Consider the following 17,455-nt stretch of genomic DNA (forward strand, 5'->3'; position numbering starts at 1 on the left):
ATAATGCACAAGTTTTACTAACTTAAATGAAAGATTTGCAAGACATGTTGTATCCACAGTTCTGTCCAGGTTTAACAATTGACAGAGCTGTGATTTGGGTGGATTGCTTCAGAGAAGGATGTGTTGATTGCGGACAGGTGTTTTCTGCCCTGATTGCTGACGAGCCGCCCCAGAAACAGAAATGATGCTCTTATGAGAGTTTTGCTGGCAAAAAGACTCTAAGCTACATGTGTCCAGATCTGTTGAGTTACCATCCCATTTGACTGTTTCCATAGCAACAGCCAGTAGAGGAAGTGAGCTTGGGCAGGAGGGCACCAGGTTGATTAAGATAATTAGCCCCTTTCTTATTTAATGGGTGTGTCTCTGCAGTTTTGTCCCAAATTACAGCCCGTTTGTTTCATCTGTCATAACCCTGACCGCATCCCCCCCACCCCCCAGTCAGATCCTTAGAGAATTAAGAAGACGACCAAACTTTCAGTTGAAGTCACAGTCTGACGACCACGTCTCTTTATCCAGGGTGGCGTGTTCTGTCTCTAAAAGTGGCTCTGATATAATTATCTGTCTGTCAAAGTTATGTTATGCCTTTAAGCCTTCATCTTAGTCACAATGAGGTAATTCACCATCTGCTTACAAGGTGTAAAAGCGAGACCTGCGGTCCTGTCGCTGTCCTTCCTGGCAGCTGTTAGCCAGAGTGTTTCATCTGAGATGTCGTGACGGCAAAATGGGCTCTGTACCCTGGGAACGGAGCCGCTTCCGAGCCAAGATAGCTATCAGGATCTATTTGTAACTTGGCAGTCTTTCGGGGAGTTTTTTAACAGTGACTGAATTATCACGTTCACTAGGACCTTGGCTCTCTCACACCTGCTAAGAAAAATTTAGTACTGTAAGACCCTTAAATCACTGACTGCTATTATTCATTGAGAAAAAAGAAAGAGAAAAACTTTTGAAATCTTTGAAAGTTCTGAACAAGGTCTGTACGGTATCTGAACTCATTCAGAATGATTTAGGTAATCCGATAACATTTTGGAAGACACAAGAAAAGTGACACATTATATGTTCACAATTGCATATGCAAACCATTTGCTTCCTCATACCGTTATGTAGACCTGCACAATAATTATATCAGCATGTAACTCTGGGCCTACTCTGCAAGCCAGTGAAAATGTGACAAAGTTATTGCAAATTAGAATAATTATTAATTATAATCTGCAAGTGGTGTAGCTCCCATGTTGGGAACTAAAAACATAAGTAACATAAATAATAATTAGAAGAAGTACAAATATATATTAAATATATAATTAAAGGTGCAGTAAGTGATTTCTGAGAAACACTGTTGACATTTGAATTCGACACCCCTCCCTTCATTGCTCCGCCCCCAAAATAACAAACACACTATGCGACACAGGTAACCACTAATGGCCTGCACACTACACTGTGTCCTAACCAGACGCGATGCAATAACATTCCAGCAACAAGCAATTTGTCTGTCCACACCAGACGTGACGCGACTATGAGACATGATAAAGTCAATCAAAAATCACAGCCAATCAGAATCGCGCGTGGGCAGGCTCTCTCGGCAAGTTCCCGGCACTTGCAAACGAAATGGATAAGTACATAATCAAAGAATATTACACCATTTTAACATTATTAAAAATACATACTGAGTTACTGAAACCATTTTTGTCATAGAATACACTTGTCTGTTCACAATGAGTTCTTGTTTCCTTTCATTTATTTTGAAGATCTGAGGTGAATTGTCCATTGTTGCTTCCAGTACGGCTAAAAAACACACACACAATGATATTCAAACTCACATTAGATGCTTTTAACATTGAATAAAGCATATAAACAGTACCTGATATTATCATTCATACTAAATCATACTAAAAATAAAAAGAAGGTAAAAATAAAAAGAAAGTTCTGTATGGAGCTATTTTTTGATGTTGATTACTCAAAAAAATTAAGTTGTTCCAACTACCAGAGTTGTGGAACCCTGAAACCAATTAATCTGATCTATTTCACTTCAAATCAACATCATAGCACATGCTAACATAACTTATTTAACATGATGAACAAGTAAGATATTACTTGTCACTCGCATTGTAGTGTTTACCTTCATGTATCTACTCTTCAGCACTACATTACAAAAACTCTTTTAAATGTCAAACATAACACCGTGTCCTAACCAGACGCGACACGTGATAAAAGGTATCTTTTCCATGTTAATCTGAGTTTTTGTCCTACCCAGCCACGACAGCGACAAGCGATGATTCTATTTTAGAAACGGTTTCTATTTCTCCGCGACGTTGTGGCTGAAACAGCAACACAAAGTATGGCAATGATAATATAAGGTATTGTTTATGTGCTTTATTCAATGTCAAAAGTGTCGAATGTGAGTTTGAATATCATTCTGTGTTCCCAGCTTTTTAGCTGTAATGAAAACAACACTGGCTAATTCACTCCAGATCTTGAAAATAAATAAATGGGCACAAGAACGATCAAACTGTCAACTCAATGCGAACAAACAAGTGTATTCAATGACAAAGATTGGTTCAGTCACTCTGTATGTATTTTAAATAATATTTAAATGGTGTAATATTTATGAATTTTACTATGTACTTGCCCATTTCATTGTGTCTGCTCTGCTCTTGTCAAGAGAACCACACTCTCTTCTGATTGGCTGTAGTTTTTTTATTGATTTTATCGCTTCTCATTGTTGTGTCGCGTCTAGTGTGGACAGTCAAATTGCTCATCGTTGGAATCTTATCGCATCATGTCTGGTTAGGACACGGTGTAATAGCATTAAAAACTAACAGGTCTTTCCCTTCACTAAAAACAAATAAATTGACATTTATTTTCCTTATCCAGTCCTATGCAAAGCATGCTGGGAACTACAAATCCACTGCCTAATTTCCGAAGTTATCAAGACAATATAATTAAGTTACTACAACTTTTTTTAAAAAAAAAAAAAGCCATTTAACGCAGAAATTTGAGTTTAAATTACAAACAATATTAAGTTGATGTAATGATCAACATTATTATGTCAGCAGAACTCTACAAAATAGTGTTTGCAACTTAAAAGGTTTAATTAAAACAATAAATAATTTATTGAAGTTATGGTACAGAGTGTATAATAAATTAACCGAAATTCAAGCATGTTTCAAAGTCTGAAACTACAATCAGAATTCAAAGCTGATTCGTATGTCTTGAAGACATCTGCATAAACGCTGTTTTTGACACAGCAGGTCAGAAAACCTACAAAGCGGCAAATGTGACATCCATTAACCGCTCATCCCAGTCTCTTCTTCACCCAGAGACCATATTTTTTTAGGATAGTCAAGCATCGAGAACCACTCTCTCTTTTTAAGCACTACGCCTGGCATCCCTACTGTGAAAATTACCTCACCCGTCTCCATTAGCCAGACTGGCACGTTTAAGTTCAATTGCTTGTTCGAACCCCTTCTACTCCCCTGAAATCATTCCCTTGTTTTTTCCCCTTTTCTCTTTCTCTCTCGTTTCCCCACTGTTTGCCGTACCCTACAAGCGCTTTTGTGGGCTGCATTTAAAATGTGCCAGTTTGCGCGGCTGCACCACGGTGCAAATTGGGAAGCCAAGCACTCTCATAATTAAACCTAATATTGCAAAGTGCATTGGAAGACAATAGCATTCTGCTAGCATTTTTGTTTCACAAAACAGTTTTGAGCTGCCACCTGTTTTTGTTTAGCACTTTTTTTTTCTCTCAGCTGTGACAGCAATTAGCCTAGCTGCTCATATGGAGCGGGCGCTGTTATACTGCTGTACAGGCCTGATAAACAAGCTAGTTTAGAGCAGTTTTGGGACATGCAGAGCTTGCTGAGAACATGTGGTGTAGTCAAGCACAGTTAGGTCTCATCTACGATGTTGTCCTTGTAGCTGAAATGTGTTTATATGTACGACAAAATGCTGGTAATGATCAAAAATAGGCTCATTATAAAACATAACGTCTGCTGTAGGTGTATTGTCAGCTTAAGTATAATCAAAGTAGTGTTATATTTTTCAGTTTCTTCATTTGACCTTGTATTGGGAATTTGGTTCCTTGTGAAAATATGTGTAGATGAGGTGTTTGACTTCACTTCTCCGAGTATTCGTGTCACCTTCACTTTAGGTGCTGGCGGTTCTTTCGCTCCTGGCTTCCTCTCTAAGCTTTGAATGTCTCATCTAATCTCTTTCTCTCTCTCTTTCTCGGGTCTTCAGGTCTAATTGTACCTGAAAGTCTTGAATGTGCATTAGTCGGAGGTGTTTAATATGCAGTCTTTATCAGAAGGTGGCGGGCCAAAGAAACAGTGGTGAGAAATTTCATGTTACTATACTTATCATGCACAGGCCTTCTTTGCAATTACATACTTGACTGATTTCTTTTAGCCTCTTAAATTCATTTTCAATGACCTTTATTTCGTTGCCCCGTTTGGGCGAGAAAGTTTCAGCCTTGCTAATTGTTTCAAACCTTCACAGCAGTTTGAATCCAGAGAGCAAAATTTATATTTTCATTTCTTTCTTTTCAGTTTTTTTTTTTTTCATTCCTTCCTTTCCTCCATTATTTTGTTCATTCTTTCTTTAGATTCTTTGTTAATTTTTATTTATTTTTTTATTTTTTATTTATTTTTTTATTTTTTTATGGAGCCTTTGAAGGGACATGGTGAAGAAAAAAAATATGAGATGGGAGGAAAAATTATATTTCAATGCTTTTCTCGCAAATGTTTCGCATTCCCCCGAGAAACGTTGCTTTCCTTCCGGGAAAATGCAAAAGCATTGACGTATATTTTGTTTTTGGTTTTGTTACTTTGTTGTTTTTTTTGTTTGGTCGTCCTCTGGTTTGTTTTTCATTCAATTGTTTGTTCGTTCTTTTTGTTGTTTACTTTGAATGTGTTTGGTCTTTTGTTTTTGGTTTGCATGTTTGTTTGTTCGTTCAATAATCTATTCTTTCTAGTGGTTCATTTGTCGCTTTCATTCGTTTAGTCATAATTTTTTTGTTTGTTAAATAGTTTTTGTTTGTTTGGTTGTCCTCTCATTTTTTTGTTGTTTGTTTTGTTCTGTCTTCGTTCAATTGTTTGTTTGTTCTTTTTGTTAGTTGTTTACTTTGTGTTTGGTATTTTGTTTTTGGTTTGTATGTTTGTTTGTTCGTTCAATAATCTATTCTTTCTTCTGTTAGTGGTTTTTCTTCTGTTAGTGGTTCATTTGTCGCTTTCATTCGTTTATTCATAATTTTTTTGTTTGTTAAATAGTTTTTGTTTGTTTGTTTGTTTGTTTTTGTTTGGTCGTCCTCTCATTTTTTTGTTGTTTGTTTTGTTCTGTCTTCGTTCAGTTGTTTGTTTGTTCTTTTTGTTAGTTGTTTACTTTGTGTTTGGTCTTTTGTTTTTGGTTTGTATGTTTGTTTGTTCGTTCAATAATCTATTCCTCCTTCTGTTAGTTGTTTTGAAAGTGTTTATTTCTTGTTTTTTTTCTTTCATTAGACCTTATGTTTGTTCATTTATCGCTTTCATTTGTCTTTTCATAATTTTTTAGTTTGTTTTTTTCTGTCTTCACTTATTTTTTTGTTCATTCTTTTTGTTAGTTGTTTACTTTGAATGTGTTTAGTCTTTTGATTTTGGTTTGTTTGTTTGTTCGTTCAATAATCTATTACTTCTGTTAGTTGTTTTGAAAGTGTTTATTTCTTGTTTTTTTCTTTCATTAGACCTTATGTTTGTTCATTTATCGCTTTCATTTGTTTATTCATGATATTTTTGTTTATTTGTTAAATAGTTTTTTTTTTTGTTACTTCCTCTTGTTTGTTTGCTAATTTTTTATGTCTTCACTTAATTGTTTGTTTGTTCTTTTTTGTTATTTGTTTATTTTAAACGTGTTTAGTCCTTTGTTTCTCGTTTGTCTGTGTTTATTTAAGTTTTTTACTTTCATTAGATCTTTTGTTTGTTCTTTGTTTCTTGCTTTCTTTCATTTGTTCATAATTTTTAGTTTTTAGTTTTTTCCTTTTGTTTCTCTCTCTTTTGTCTCTGCATGTCCATTTTCTTTTCTTTCTTTCTTTCTTTCTTCCTTCCTTCCTTCCTTCCTCTCTCTGTAATCTGTCTCTCATCAGTCCCAATAGAGTGAGAGTGAACGGTAGACGTCTGCTCTTCTCTCTCTCTCTCTCTGTTTGTACTGTGTTCAGACGCTGTGTTATCTCTCATGGGCTCTTCTCTTCATTGTCTGTGCACTGACAGTATAATTCAAGCTCACTCTGGAAACAAAAGCATGTAATGAATGCACACCATCCAGTCTGCTTATGAATGAATTAATTACTCCCGAGCACAATGGGCCAGGTCGAGCTGGATGCGCCTCTTATAATGTGAGGCATTTCCCTCTGTCAGTGTGTGAAAGAAATGTACAGTGTTGTGAAGGCTTGTGAAAATGAGCCAGCTGTTTGTAACACAATTTCAGACCTTAAAGCAAACTGTTGCATGTTATAAATCTTTATAGTGACTTTGAGGTCAGACACTGGCAGCCTGTAGCACTGGCTTACAGGTACTTCTTTCAAAATGACTTGAGATTTCAAAGGCTGTTTAAAGCACCGTATTGCTGGTTTAGCCTTTGCTCATGTCACTTCAGGAGGATTATACTTGTTATAATCAGTACTGCTCGCTATAATGCACACAGTACTATAACTTCTGCACAAACAAACCTCTAAAGGTGCAGTCGCATTTAATGTTGTTCATCAAATGTTCACAGTCGTAATCGAGTCATTTGAATAAGAATCTGCATGATTTGGGAGTTGTGCGCATGCATATTTCACAAATGGCTCAAGTTGGTCACGCAGACTCGCCATGTTGAGCAACAGAAAGTGGCTTGGTTTGACAAAGACTTGGAATTTGAAAATTCACCAAAATATCCCTAATTTGAGCGCACCTTAAGTATCAAGGTAATTATAATTGTTATGTTTGTCGCGCACATTTATGCTATGCTTTTATGATCTCCAGTCATGCAAACTGTTGAGGAAAGGTGTGCTATTACTTTTCACGAACAGGTTAATTTGTTCTTTCTTTCATTTAGACATTTGTTCATTCTTTGAGGATTTTTTTTTTTTTTTTCACTTTACTTTATTTTTTTGTTTGTTTGTTCTTTATTACTTTATTAGTTTTATAGATATTTAATTGCTTAGTGTTTTGTTCATTCTTTCTCACATTCATTTGTTTGTTTGTTCACTTGTTTTGTTTTGTTTTTTATTATTCATTCCCAACTGTATTACACTTACACTCTTGCTTTGCGATGGCAAGTTTTGGACAGACAAGCAGCTCTCACATTTCTTAGGATAATGTTAAAATGTGTTTTAAAATTGTCTGAATTGACTAAATTATTAGTTTAGTTGTGTTTTGTATTTAGTTTATGACAAGGCTGATATATAACATAATTAGTCACATTCCCTGTCAGTTTAACTCCGATTGATCGATTGACTGATTGATATAATTCGCCAATCATTCTTACATTTTCGGGTCTTTATCGACTTTATCGACCTGGATCTATATCTAACACGGAATAATATAAAATATAAAATAATACAATAACAATAATATAAAACTCCTCTGATATTAGAGTAGCAATTACAGAAGAATAAAATAAATCATATTTTGTTACCTTTTGGAGCTTGAAAGGGCTCAGTTTGAGCAGATGTTTTATGCCATCATCACTGTCCTCGTCAGAACTCATTTCCCAGTAAATTTAGCAAATAATAGGCTAGTTTTATGTTTGATGTCGCAAATATCCAGTCCATTCGCGATCTCAAACTTATTCTCAAAACTATATAATTTTCAACATCTTCAAAATCAATATTTCGATCGCTAACAGCTTCACCAGATCCATCCAGTAACAATTACAGTCATATTTGATTGCGTTTAGTACTTGTTCTGCCGTAAATCACTGAGCCACTTCATGTTTTTCTTATTATTTCGTTTTCTGTCTGAATGAGTCGTCACTTCAGCATTGTGTATCAGACATTGCCACCTTGTAGAATAAAGGTGAATTGCACTTATTCCGTCATCTAAGATTCGATTATTTTAGAAAAAATATATGTACACTGATACACACCTCGGGTCGTTAGCGACCCTATACAATTTTTTACAAAAAATGAATTCAAAAATAGGCATTCTTTTATAATTTTATGATTTTTTTCTTGTTATATTCTTTATAATGAATTGATTGAGGAATACCAAGAAGGTTGAAGTCTAACTTTAAAAAATGAATGAGGAGGAGGGTAGTGAATGATGTCCCGGGTCACTAAAGACCCGATGTATGCATTTAAGGGTTAACTTGAAATGTTTGAGTACACTAATTCATTCATTCATTTAACTTAAAATTTTCATGTAACCTCAATTTAAACATTTTTATTTGTGTAAAATTAGCTAGCAATAACAAGGTAATTCAGAAAATGCTAATTTGCTAACATGTTAACAATAGCATGGCATAGCACTTGCTGAATGAGTACAGAAATATAAAGCATTTAACATACTTCCTCTCAAACCAAGCCACATGCACCTCTTGTCACCATGATGGTAAATCTCCAAAAACCCACGTTACCAGAAACGGGCCATGGGCAAAATAGAAATCCCAGCCCAGTTTCAGTTAAATTTAAGTTCGTCTAAATGAAGAGAAATTAGTTAATACAACTCAAAACAATGAAACAGTTCAGTTTACTTGAAATATGTCAGTGCTGTGTACTCAAGAGAAAAAGAAAGTTCTAAATACTCATTACAGTTAATTTGACTGAACTAATTTGTTTAATTTAAGTTTGTCTTACTCAAACCAATTAAGTATTTTGAGCGTTGGGGTTTACAGTGATTACAGAGAGAATGGCACCAAAATCTCTATAAATATAAGCTCATCTAAACAACTTGCCAAAAAAAAAAAAAAAAAAGGCAGTAATTGATGAGGCTCTGTGTCTTTACTGACAACTCTGGTAACTCCTTCAAGTGCTTGAAATCTTTCTCGGTTGCCATGGAGCAGTTGACAGAAACGATGTTATCTGTCAAAGGCAAGAAGTGGCCTAAAACTCACAAAGATGCTTCTCCATTCAAAAACAGCCATGTTTCTATCCATAATGCATATCAGTGCTAGAGTGAGCCGGTGAGAGGCACTTCATTGTGTCAGTCTAAAAGACTGATGTCCTTTTTGAGTACTTGTTGACGGCGTGATAGGAAATAAATGAGTGGGTGAAAATCACACGCGTGAAATTCGTGTTAGCGACCGCATATGACGGCACTGCATGTGTTCTTCCTGCAGCCTTCACCTGGTTGTTGGTTCTTAACCTGAGAGCTGCTATTGTCTGCTGAGAGCCACCTGGGTTGCCATGGCAACTGCTCGGGCACGGGATGATGGGGTGTGTGTGTGTGTGTGTGTGTGTGTGAGGTGTATTATGAAAGGAAGGAGAGATAGGGGCCTCACCTGAATGCTTGGCTGAATCTCTATAACTCGTCTCCAGCCTCTTTGCTCCCGGCAGCTGGACTAAAGCCAAGCACCTGGCATTCTTCAACTGTGTGTGTGTGTGTGTGTGTGTGCTGAATCTTTCTTAAAACACATTACTTTTGCTTTTAATGTGTAAAAGTGCTACTGAGAGTGGATATTTCCCCAATGAATCACTCTTTTAAAGACTTCCCTGATGGAAAATGCTGGTTTTGGACTATAGTAGCTGGACTGTTGCTGGTCCAAAGCAGTGTATTAGCTGTGACCAAGATGAGCTAGGTTGAGACTAGGTCCATTTGATCATAGACCAGTCAGAAACGATTACGGTGTCCAAATTCTGCCTTCGCACACTATACGCACACTATTTGCTTCATAAAGCTGGTTTTAATGGGATTTTTCAACAATGTAAATAGTTCACTGATATGGAAGTGTATTTACCCCAAGGTCCTATATATCATGGGTTTGATTCTACACTGTGGTTTGATTTTCGCTGTGAACAACAGGAGATCGGCCACTCAATGGGTGCCAAGGCAGTTCTCCATAGAAACCACTGTAAACATCCTGTTTAATGAGTCATGTGATCCTGCTGTGTTAATCTCTCCACCTCTCAAAGCACTCTATAAGTAATCTGGAAGGCTATATTGTATTTGTTTATTGTGTATTATATTCATTGTGTTAATCTTTAGTGGAATTTTATTAATGTATCAGCTTCGATTTTGTAGTGTAAAAAGTGTGTAATTTCTACACCACTTACGTAACTGCAAAAATAATCATTGTTTTCAAACAGGTATCCTTCAATTGTGAACACTTTTCCCAACTATCATTGGTTGAATAGGCTGATAGCCCCGCCCCAAACTCATGCCATTGGTTGAGTTGTTGTTGGGCTGTTGGGGATGCTCAAAGAAGCTGCAATATTTTGAAAACACCACAGAGACAGATGCTGTGTCTGAATATACCTACTTCAATACCATGAAGTATGCAAAAAATTGTATGTGAGCCGAGCAGTAATTCAAAATATCCATAGTACACAGATTACCTACTACTTCCTACGATGGACACTTTACTATCCCATGTGGCCACGGGAGAGGATTTGTGAATGACAGTGAAGCGACATAACTGACGCTATAGGTCACATGACAAGTGACAACATGGCGGATTGTAGTACATCATTCATACTATACACTTTCATACTGTAGAGTGTTCAAATATGTTGGTGGAATTAACCTATAAGTTTCTTACTTATAGTTGCATATTAAACTGGGAAAAACAACGATGATATACTCATCAATATCTTTTTGTCTTTCATTTATCTCTTTAGAAAGAAGAACAAGATGATTTAATATTGACCCCGGATGGAACGAGAGAGTTTTTGACCTTTGAAATTCCTCTCAATGACTCGGGCTCAGCAGGGTTAGGGGTCAGCGTCAAGGGCAACAGATCTAAAGAGAGCCACGCTGACCTGGGAATATTCGTCAAGTCTATAATCACTGGAGGAGCCGCCTGCAAGGTGAGCTGCAACATTACTAATTTAATCATAACCATAACCATATCCACTACCCATAACTTCTCCCTAAAATCAGAGGGAAATGATAGGTGAATAACACTGATGTAGAAGCACCTAACCCTAGTTGTAAGCCTAAATTGACATAAACTGTAATCTTGTCCCTCAAATCTGATTGGTTGATTGGAATGTTGTTGATCCAGGAACATGTTGCTGAAATCAGGTTCTGCTGGCTGATTGACTACAGAACCCATCACTCATACATTCTTTTTTTTTTTTTTTTTTTTTTTTTTTTTTTTCATATTCAATCTTTACTCTAAGAAATATGTTCTTGTGTGTGCAATCATAGGATGGGCGGCTGAGGGTAAATGACCAGCTGATAGCAGTTAATGGAGAGTCTCTATTGGAAAAAACGAATCAGGAAGCGATGGAGACCCTCCGCAAGTCCATGTCCATCGAGGGAAACAAGAGAGGCATGATTCAGCTGATAGTAGCCCGACGGATCGCAGGGAGAGGAGAGGTCAGTTATCCACTGTCTTGTGCTGTTTAGCTTTAAACTGTTGTACGTTTGCATTGTCAACATGCCCTTGTCAAACAGAAGTGCGCTTAATTGTAATGGATGCGCAATTTTAGTGTACTTCAAATCTTAAACGTGTGTGTTTTTATATATATATATATATATATATATATATATATATATATATAATATAGAAAACTGGACTTGGAGATAATATAATAATATTTAAATAAAAAGCCGCTTAAGTGCACATACTTAAGTGGGCCAAAAATCATTCTAAACTTAAACTCTAATGCTACAATTAATTAAAATGCAATTAAGTGCTTGAAAACTTGTTTTACATTCAGTTTCACATTTAAAGTATATTATTTTATGTAATAAGTACTCTTTTTAAAGTATGCTAAAGTTGCCTTCCTGTTAGTGTACTATTTTTTTTTTTTTTTTTTTTTTTTTTTACTAGAAAAACTAAACCCAAACAGAGCAACATTTGTGTTTGTCTGCTGAAGGAAATTTCTGCAAACATTACACAAGTGAAATGCATTTTAAAATAAAAGCCAAATGTAATTAGGCCCAATTATTCCCAAGTTTTGTCCACTTTTGCCAGTATGTGGCGCTGTCACAGAACTGCTTGTATGCACTCAGGTCATTGTGGCAATGATAGCTAGAAAGTTTCATTTTCTTACCTCAAAGCGTTCCAAAGGTTCAAGCTTTGCATCCTCTCAAACAAATGTTTTGATGCATTGCATGTGATTGGTGTTGTGTGTGTATATATAAAAATAACTTTTAATAATATCTGACTAACATGGTCTGAAGATTATCTGACCCAAATTTGGGGATGAAAGCTGAAGGATAAATTTGAAAAGTATGGTGGATAATCTAGTATAGCATAAATTGAAACAATGAACTCTGCGTGACCCAATGAACCAGAATGGAGTTTCGATGGCGCAAGAGGGTTTGAGAGACTTTCACCAAAATTGCCATCAGGTGCTATTTACCGCAGGTTCTAGGGGCTACCATAGACTTTAATGCAGCATAATAATAATAAATGAACAGGCAATAGTTCAGTGGCTAGTCCTTAAAGGGGACCTATAATGCCCCTTTTACAAGATGTAATATAAGTCTCTGGTGTCCCCAGAATGTGTCTGTGAAGTTTCAGCTCAAAATACCCCACAGATCATTTATTATAGCTTGTCAAATTTGCCCCCTATTTAGGAGTGAGCAAAAACATGCTGTTTTTGTGTGTCCCTTTAAATGCAAATTAGCTGCTGCTCCCAGCCCCCTTGATTATCAAAATGGCTTTCTGCTGATCTTCCTTCCCGCATTAAGATGAACGGTCAGAGTGACTGACAGATAGAGTTGAGTAGTGTGTGAAGACAGGGAAGTTTGACTGCAGAAAAAGTGAATTAAAGTGAGCAGTTCTTATCAGACAGACACAGGAGACGGAGAGAGAGAGAGACAGTGACACTGGGGGTGTGAGCGGCGGATTGCGATCGAAAGCAATTTGACCGCTGAAATGCTCATGCTGATTTGTACTGATAACAGATGGCAGTATGAAATATCAAATATCAACTTCAAATGCCATCTTTTCCATCCCCCTTCTTTCCCGAATGCAATCCTTTGGACGTGTGTTTGTGTTTCTTTTCTCTTTTTTTTTTTTTATGCCTGCACAGAGTCATAACATCTGAAAGCGTAATCTAACACTTATCTTTCTAAAGAATATACGACAGGCGCTTTGAAGCCTCAGCGTTAGGAAGAGATGAAATTCAGAATGATGACTGCTTATGGAAATGAGATGACTGTAGTGTCTGACCGCACTCTGACGCTTAAAGTGGAGCAGATGATTCCCAGAGGAAAACGTTATTGCTCAGAACTTGCTCTTTCATAGCTGAGGGGACTTAATAGAGTTCTCGTTTATGTTTCTTTTAGGTATCAGATTTTTCTTTAAATTTCTTGGGAGAAATAAAAATAGACAGTAACAAGGCAATTGTTGGCTTACAGTATGAGTATAGAGCTATAAAACGAAAGTGGATGCTATGACTCAGATCATTTGCTTTTGGAAATATTTGATGAGAAATGTTTAAATTGGTGATGCTGAAACTCTAGAGGAGAAGCAGGAGACTCACTAGTTGGTTTATCCATTAGACTGATTCAAACAGATATCTTGTGAGTCTTTTTGATCAATACTTTTAAAGATTTGTTAAAAGAACCATTCCACAAGAGTCAAATGAGTGAACATTAAGACATTAACCCTTTGATCACAGCGCTATATATAATCTACTGCTAAATTCAAATCAGCATTCACACTTTGACCCAAGAGTGACTAAATCAGCGCTTGTCATACATCACAACTGTTCAAATGTTTTCAACAGTCAGTGAGATTTTTTTTAAAGGGCATCTATTATGCAAAATCCACTTTTACATGGTGTTTGGACATAAATGTGTGTTGGCAGTGTGTGAATAAAACCACCCTACAATGATAAAATTCCACTCACTCCTTTTTTTAATCCCTATTAAACCAAAGCAGCCTCATTAGACATGCCGTTTTGATTCTCTGAGCAGTGTGATGTCACACCGCTCAGGCCCCGCCCACGGGCGCTGACTGACAGTCCTGCATTACCATAGTTTCTGCTCTCAGCGCTAGAAAATTGCTAGAAAATAAGTGTGAATTATGAGATAAGTCCTTTTTAATTTTTTTAATTCAATTGTTTCACTCCGAGCAGAATCTGTATTTTAAGGTTTCTGTTCCAGCGTTCCTTCTGTATTATTAATGTTCCGAAACCGGTTTGTTTAGAAAAAATAACGGTTAATAACGTTATTTTTTATTTTTTATTTATTTATTTTTTTTTGGCATGTAGCCTATTTAATAATAATAATAATAATAATACGTACAGCATTTTATTTATTAAAAAACAAAGAATATTTGCCATCTTAGCCAATAGGCCTACAATTATGTTTTATAACAAGATTCTGTCCAAATGTAAACCTATTAGCCTAAACAAAAGGAAAAACTATCAACGGTTTATAAAGTATTTTTTCAAGGTATTTTAAAATGTTTTCTGCATGGTTAAAAATACAGACGCTATTCCTGAGAGGAAAAAAGATATGTTGCGTATACGTCGCATTTTGTTATTAGCGTACATTCAGAAATAATGTAGTTTATCGGTAAATAAAATAAAATGTTTACAAATAGCCTAGCCTACATAGCTTTGTTTATATGTTTGTAAACATCCATTATAAACAAAACTGCCCTATTTTATTTTACCACAAAACCTCTAAAGTTAAGAGTTGGCCTATTCAGTCTATATATGTCAAGCCAAAACGAATTTAAAAAAAAAAAAACTTTTCTTTTTTAACGCTATTCCAGATTCTATTGCTATATTCAAGGCGAGAAACCGGTTTATTTATTAGAAATAAAACTAAATAAGATGCTAAAGAAATTAATTTAAAGTGAATCTGAAGCTTACCTTTCTCGTTCGGCACTGTTTCCATTTTCGAGACGAATGCTAAACTATTATTTAATATGTAAGCTTTGTACTTCACTTTATCATCACTTTATCATTATCAACATCATCCTTCATAATAACAGCACAGTCAGGCGGTGGTCACGGGTGGTAAACGGCAGATTGTATTACAGAGTTGAATGGAGCAGTGTAACGTTTTATATGTTTGGTTGATTGTATTTTATTTTAATTATTTAACAGGTTGTGATAAGTAAGCAATGCAATAATTTGTGTGTGTGCGCGCGTGAGGCGCCGGCGCGACCACTGGATTTTTTTCCCCCTTCTAACAGTAAACTGTACTCCATAATTTATGGTCATACAGGTAAAAGCAAGACATAATTCATACATTTACAAAAGACACTTAAATAACGAAAACAAGCAGAATGTCTGTTTCCTTTCCTAGAGCTTTGGAGTGCGCCACAATGAACCACTTTTGTTTTGTTAATCTGTAGACCTAATTAATTAAGTGTAATATTTCGCGTAGCCTATAGTCCTAAATATTCCCTTTTATTTTATGTGTTATGTAGGCCTATAGTTTTATTCTGTTTTCTCCGTTCACAGAAGCACTGCAGGTGCGTGATGTAGCATTGTGTGAACTCATGTTCTACATATCCTGCGATTTTCGCTGGTTTCAAAACGCACAACAAGCTGCATATTACTTGACATTCATTTTCACTTAAGTTTAGGCCTAATGCTTGACGGTTGGTGACATATATCATCGGAAAAACTAATGCCAGGGCATTGCCATTGTGACTTACCTGACCTATGATGACTTGACAGCTGAGCCTGAGCGCGTCAGCGCGGGCATTTCACTCACCGTAGAGCCTGAGTGCGGGCATTTCACACACTTTGGATGCGTCAGCGTCACATTTGCATAGGCTGTACTATTTGAATTCGTGATTTGTTAACTGCCAAATCAAAATATTAAACAGAACGATAAAACAACGTTATTAACCGGTTTATGGCCATTTCAAATTAGTGTTTCTGTTCAGGACAATTAAATTTGATTTCGTTTCCGTTTCTGGTTACGTTCCGGTCAAAATTTCGTTCATTTCCGGTTTTCGTTTTCGTTCCTTGAACCGGTTCAGAGCCCTGGTATAAACTCACATAAACCTGCTTATAAATTCAGAATTGTGAGAAATAAACTTGCTATTACATGAAAAAAGTAATAAAAAGAATTGTCTTTTTTTTAATTTTTTAAAAAAAAAATTGTTACGTTTGAAAATCAACAGGTGGGTTTTGTTTTTTTCTGGAATTCCAATTTGTAATAATATGTAATAATAATACCTCTATTCGTCAAAGCCTTCACACTATGCAGGCACCCTCATTTATTCATGAATGTGACGTTTTTTCATGAACGTTTGTTTTTGCGTGCACGCAGTGAAGACAACACAATGGAAAATTGCCTTGTCTATTTATAGTCTTTGTGTTACTTTTTGTACCCAGTCAAAAAACATAAATATGATGTCTTTTGACGTCATTTACGGATGTACACACAGAAACCCCTCAAAACATGCAGCGGCACACACCAGACACACTGCTGAGCTCAAATCAGCCTTTATTAGCGTCTGTGTGGAGTTGATTGGTGCCGCTTGCTGCTGGTGCTTTGAGAGCAGGAGACCTCACGCTGAGATCCTGTCCCCTCACACACGGCCCATCCATCCTCTCCCGCTCTTCCCATCCAAGGTCACCCGTCGCCTTCCGGAACGCCCGGGCTGAAGGTCGCTCTTATCTGTCTGTCAAATGAGGATGAGGATGGTTGCTTTCATCATTTTCATCAACTTTAAAGCAAAGACGGTCCCCCGCTGTGATCCGACATACACTGCAAATTGCGCTTTGATACAGCTTTCAGAGAGAGAGGGAAAGCTGAAATAAGAAAAAAAGAGAGATGGAGAGCGTAGTGGAAGTGGAAAGAAGAGGAGAATGATGGGTAGTGAGAGATTGCAGGGGCCACTGAAGAAAATCAAGGATTGTGTGCCGGGGGACGGCGGCCCTGCTCTCTGTGACAGGCGGCAGTTTGCTATTGTCATACAGCAAATGCAGGAAAACAGAGGCCAGCATTAAAATGAATAAGATCCATCACTGTCCGCTGGTCTGGCTTCACACTGTGTGTGTGTGTGTGTGTGTGTGTGTGTGTGTGTGTGTGTGTGTGCGCGCTCGATTATGTTTGAGACAGGCACATTCTATCTCTAGCTCTGTCCTGAATGTGAAGTGGTGTCCTACACTGTCAATCTAAAGCTCTGTTACAAAATGTAGCAAGTTGCCTTGTTGTCTTGCTCTACATGATGTTATTAGTAAGATATTTGTACATAAAGTGTGGTTCTACTCCTGTGTGTTTGCATAGACACTGAAATATACATTATTAACATACTGACAACATCTATAGTATCAACGTTTTTAGAAATGTACATAATGAATTCTTTTAGGATCATAGAATATTGAACTTGTTAAATTAACAGGTTTCTTATTGTATTT

The 17,455-nt window shown here is 36.6% G+C and overlaps 1 protein-coding gene across 7 annotated transcripts in view; it reads left to right on the top strand.

Moving 5' to 3' along the window:
• Window positions 1-17,455, top strand: part of pard3aa (par-3 family cell polarity regulator alpha, a) — a 503,387-nt gene that overhangs the window by 269,124 nt on the left and 216,808 nt on the right. For all 7 annotated transcript variants that reach the window (XM_051881687.1, XM_051881689.1, XM_051881688.1 and 4 more), the window contains 2 exons: window positions 10,781-10,969; window positions 11,313-11,483. In XM_051881687.1, coding sequence (XP_051737647.1) covers window positions 10,781-10,969; window positions 11,313-11,483 — 360 coding nt within the window. The remainder of the gene's footprint in view (window positions 1-10,780; window positions 10,970-11,312; window positions 11,484-17,455) is intronic.

Source organism: Ctenopharyngodon idella, chromosome 23 (assembly GCF_019924925.1).
Source record: "Ctenopharyngodon idella isolate HZGC_01 chromosome 23, HZGC01, whole genome shotgun sequence".
NCBI lineage: Eukaryota > Metazoa > Chordata > Actinopteri > Cypriniformes > Xenocyprididae > Ctenopharyngodon > Ctenopharyngodon idella.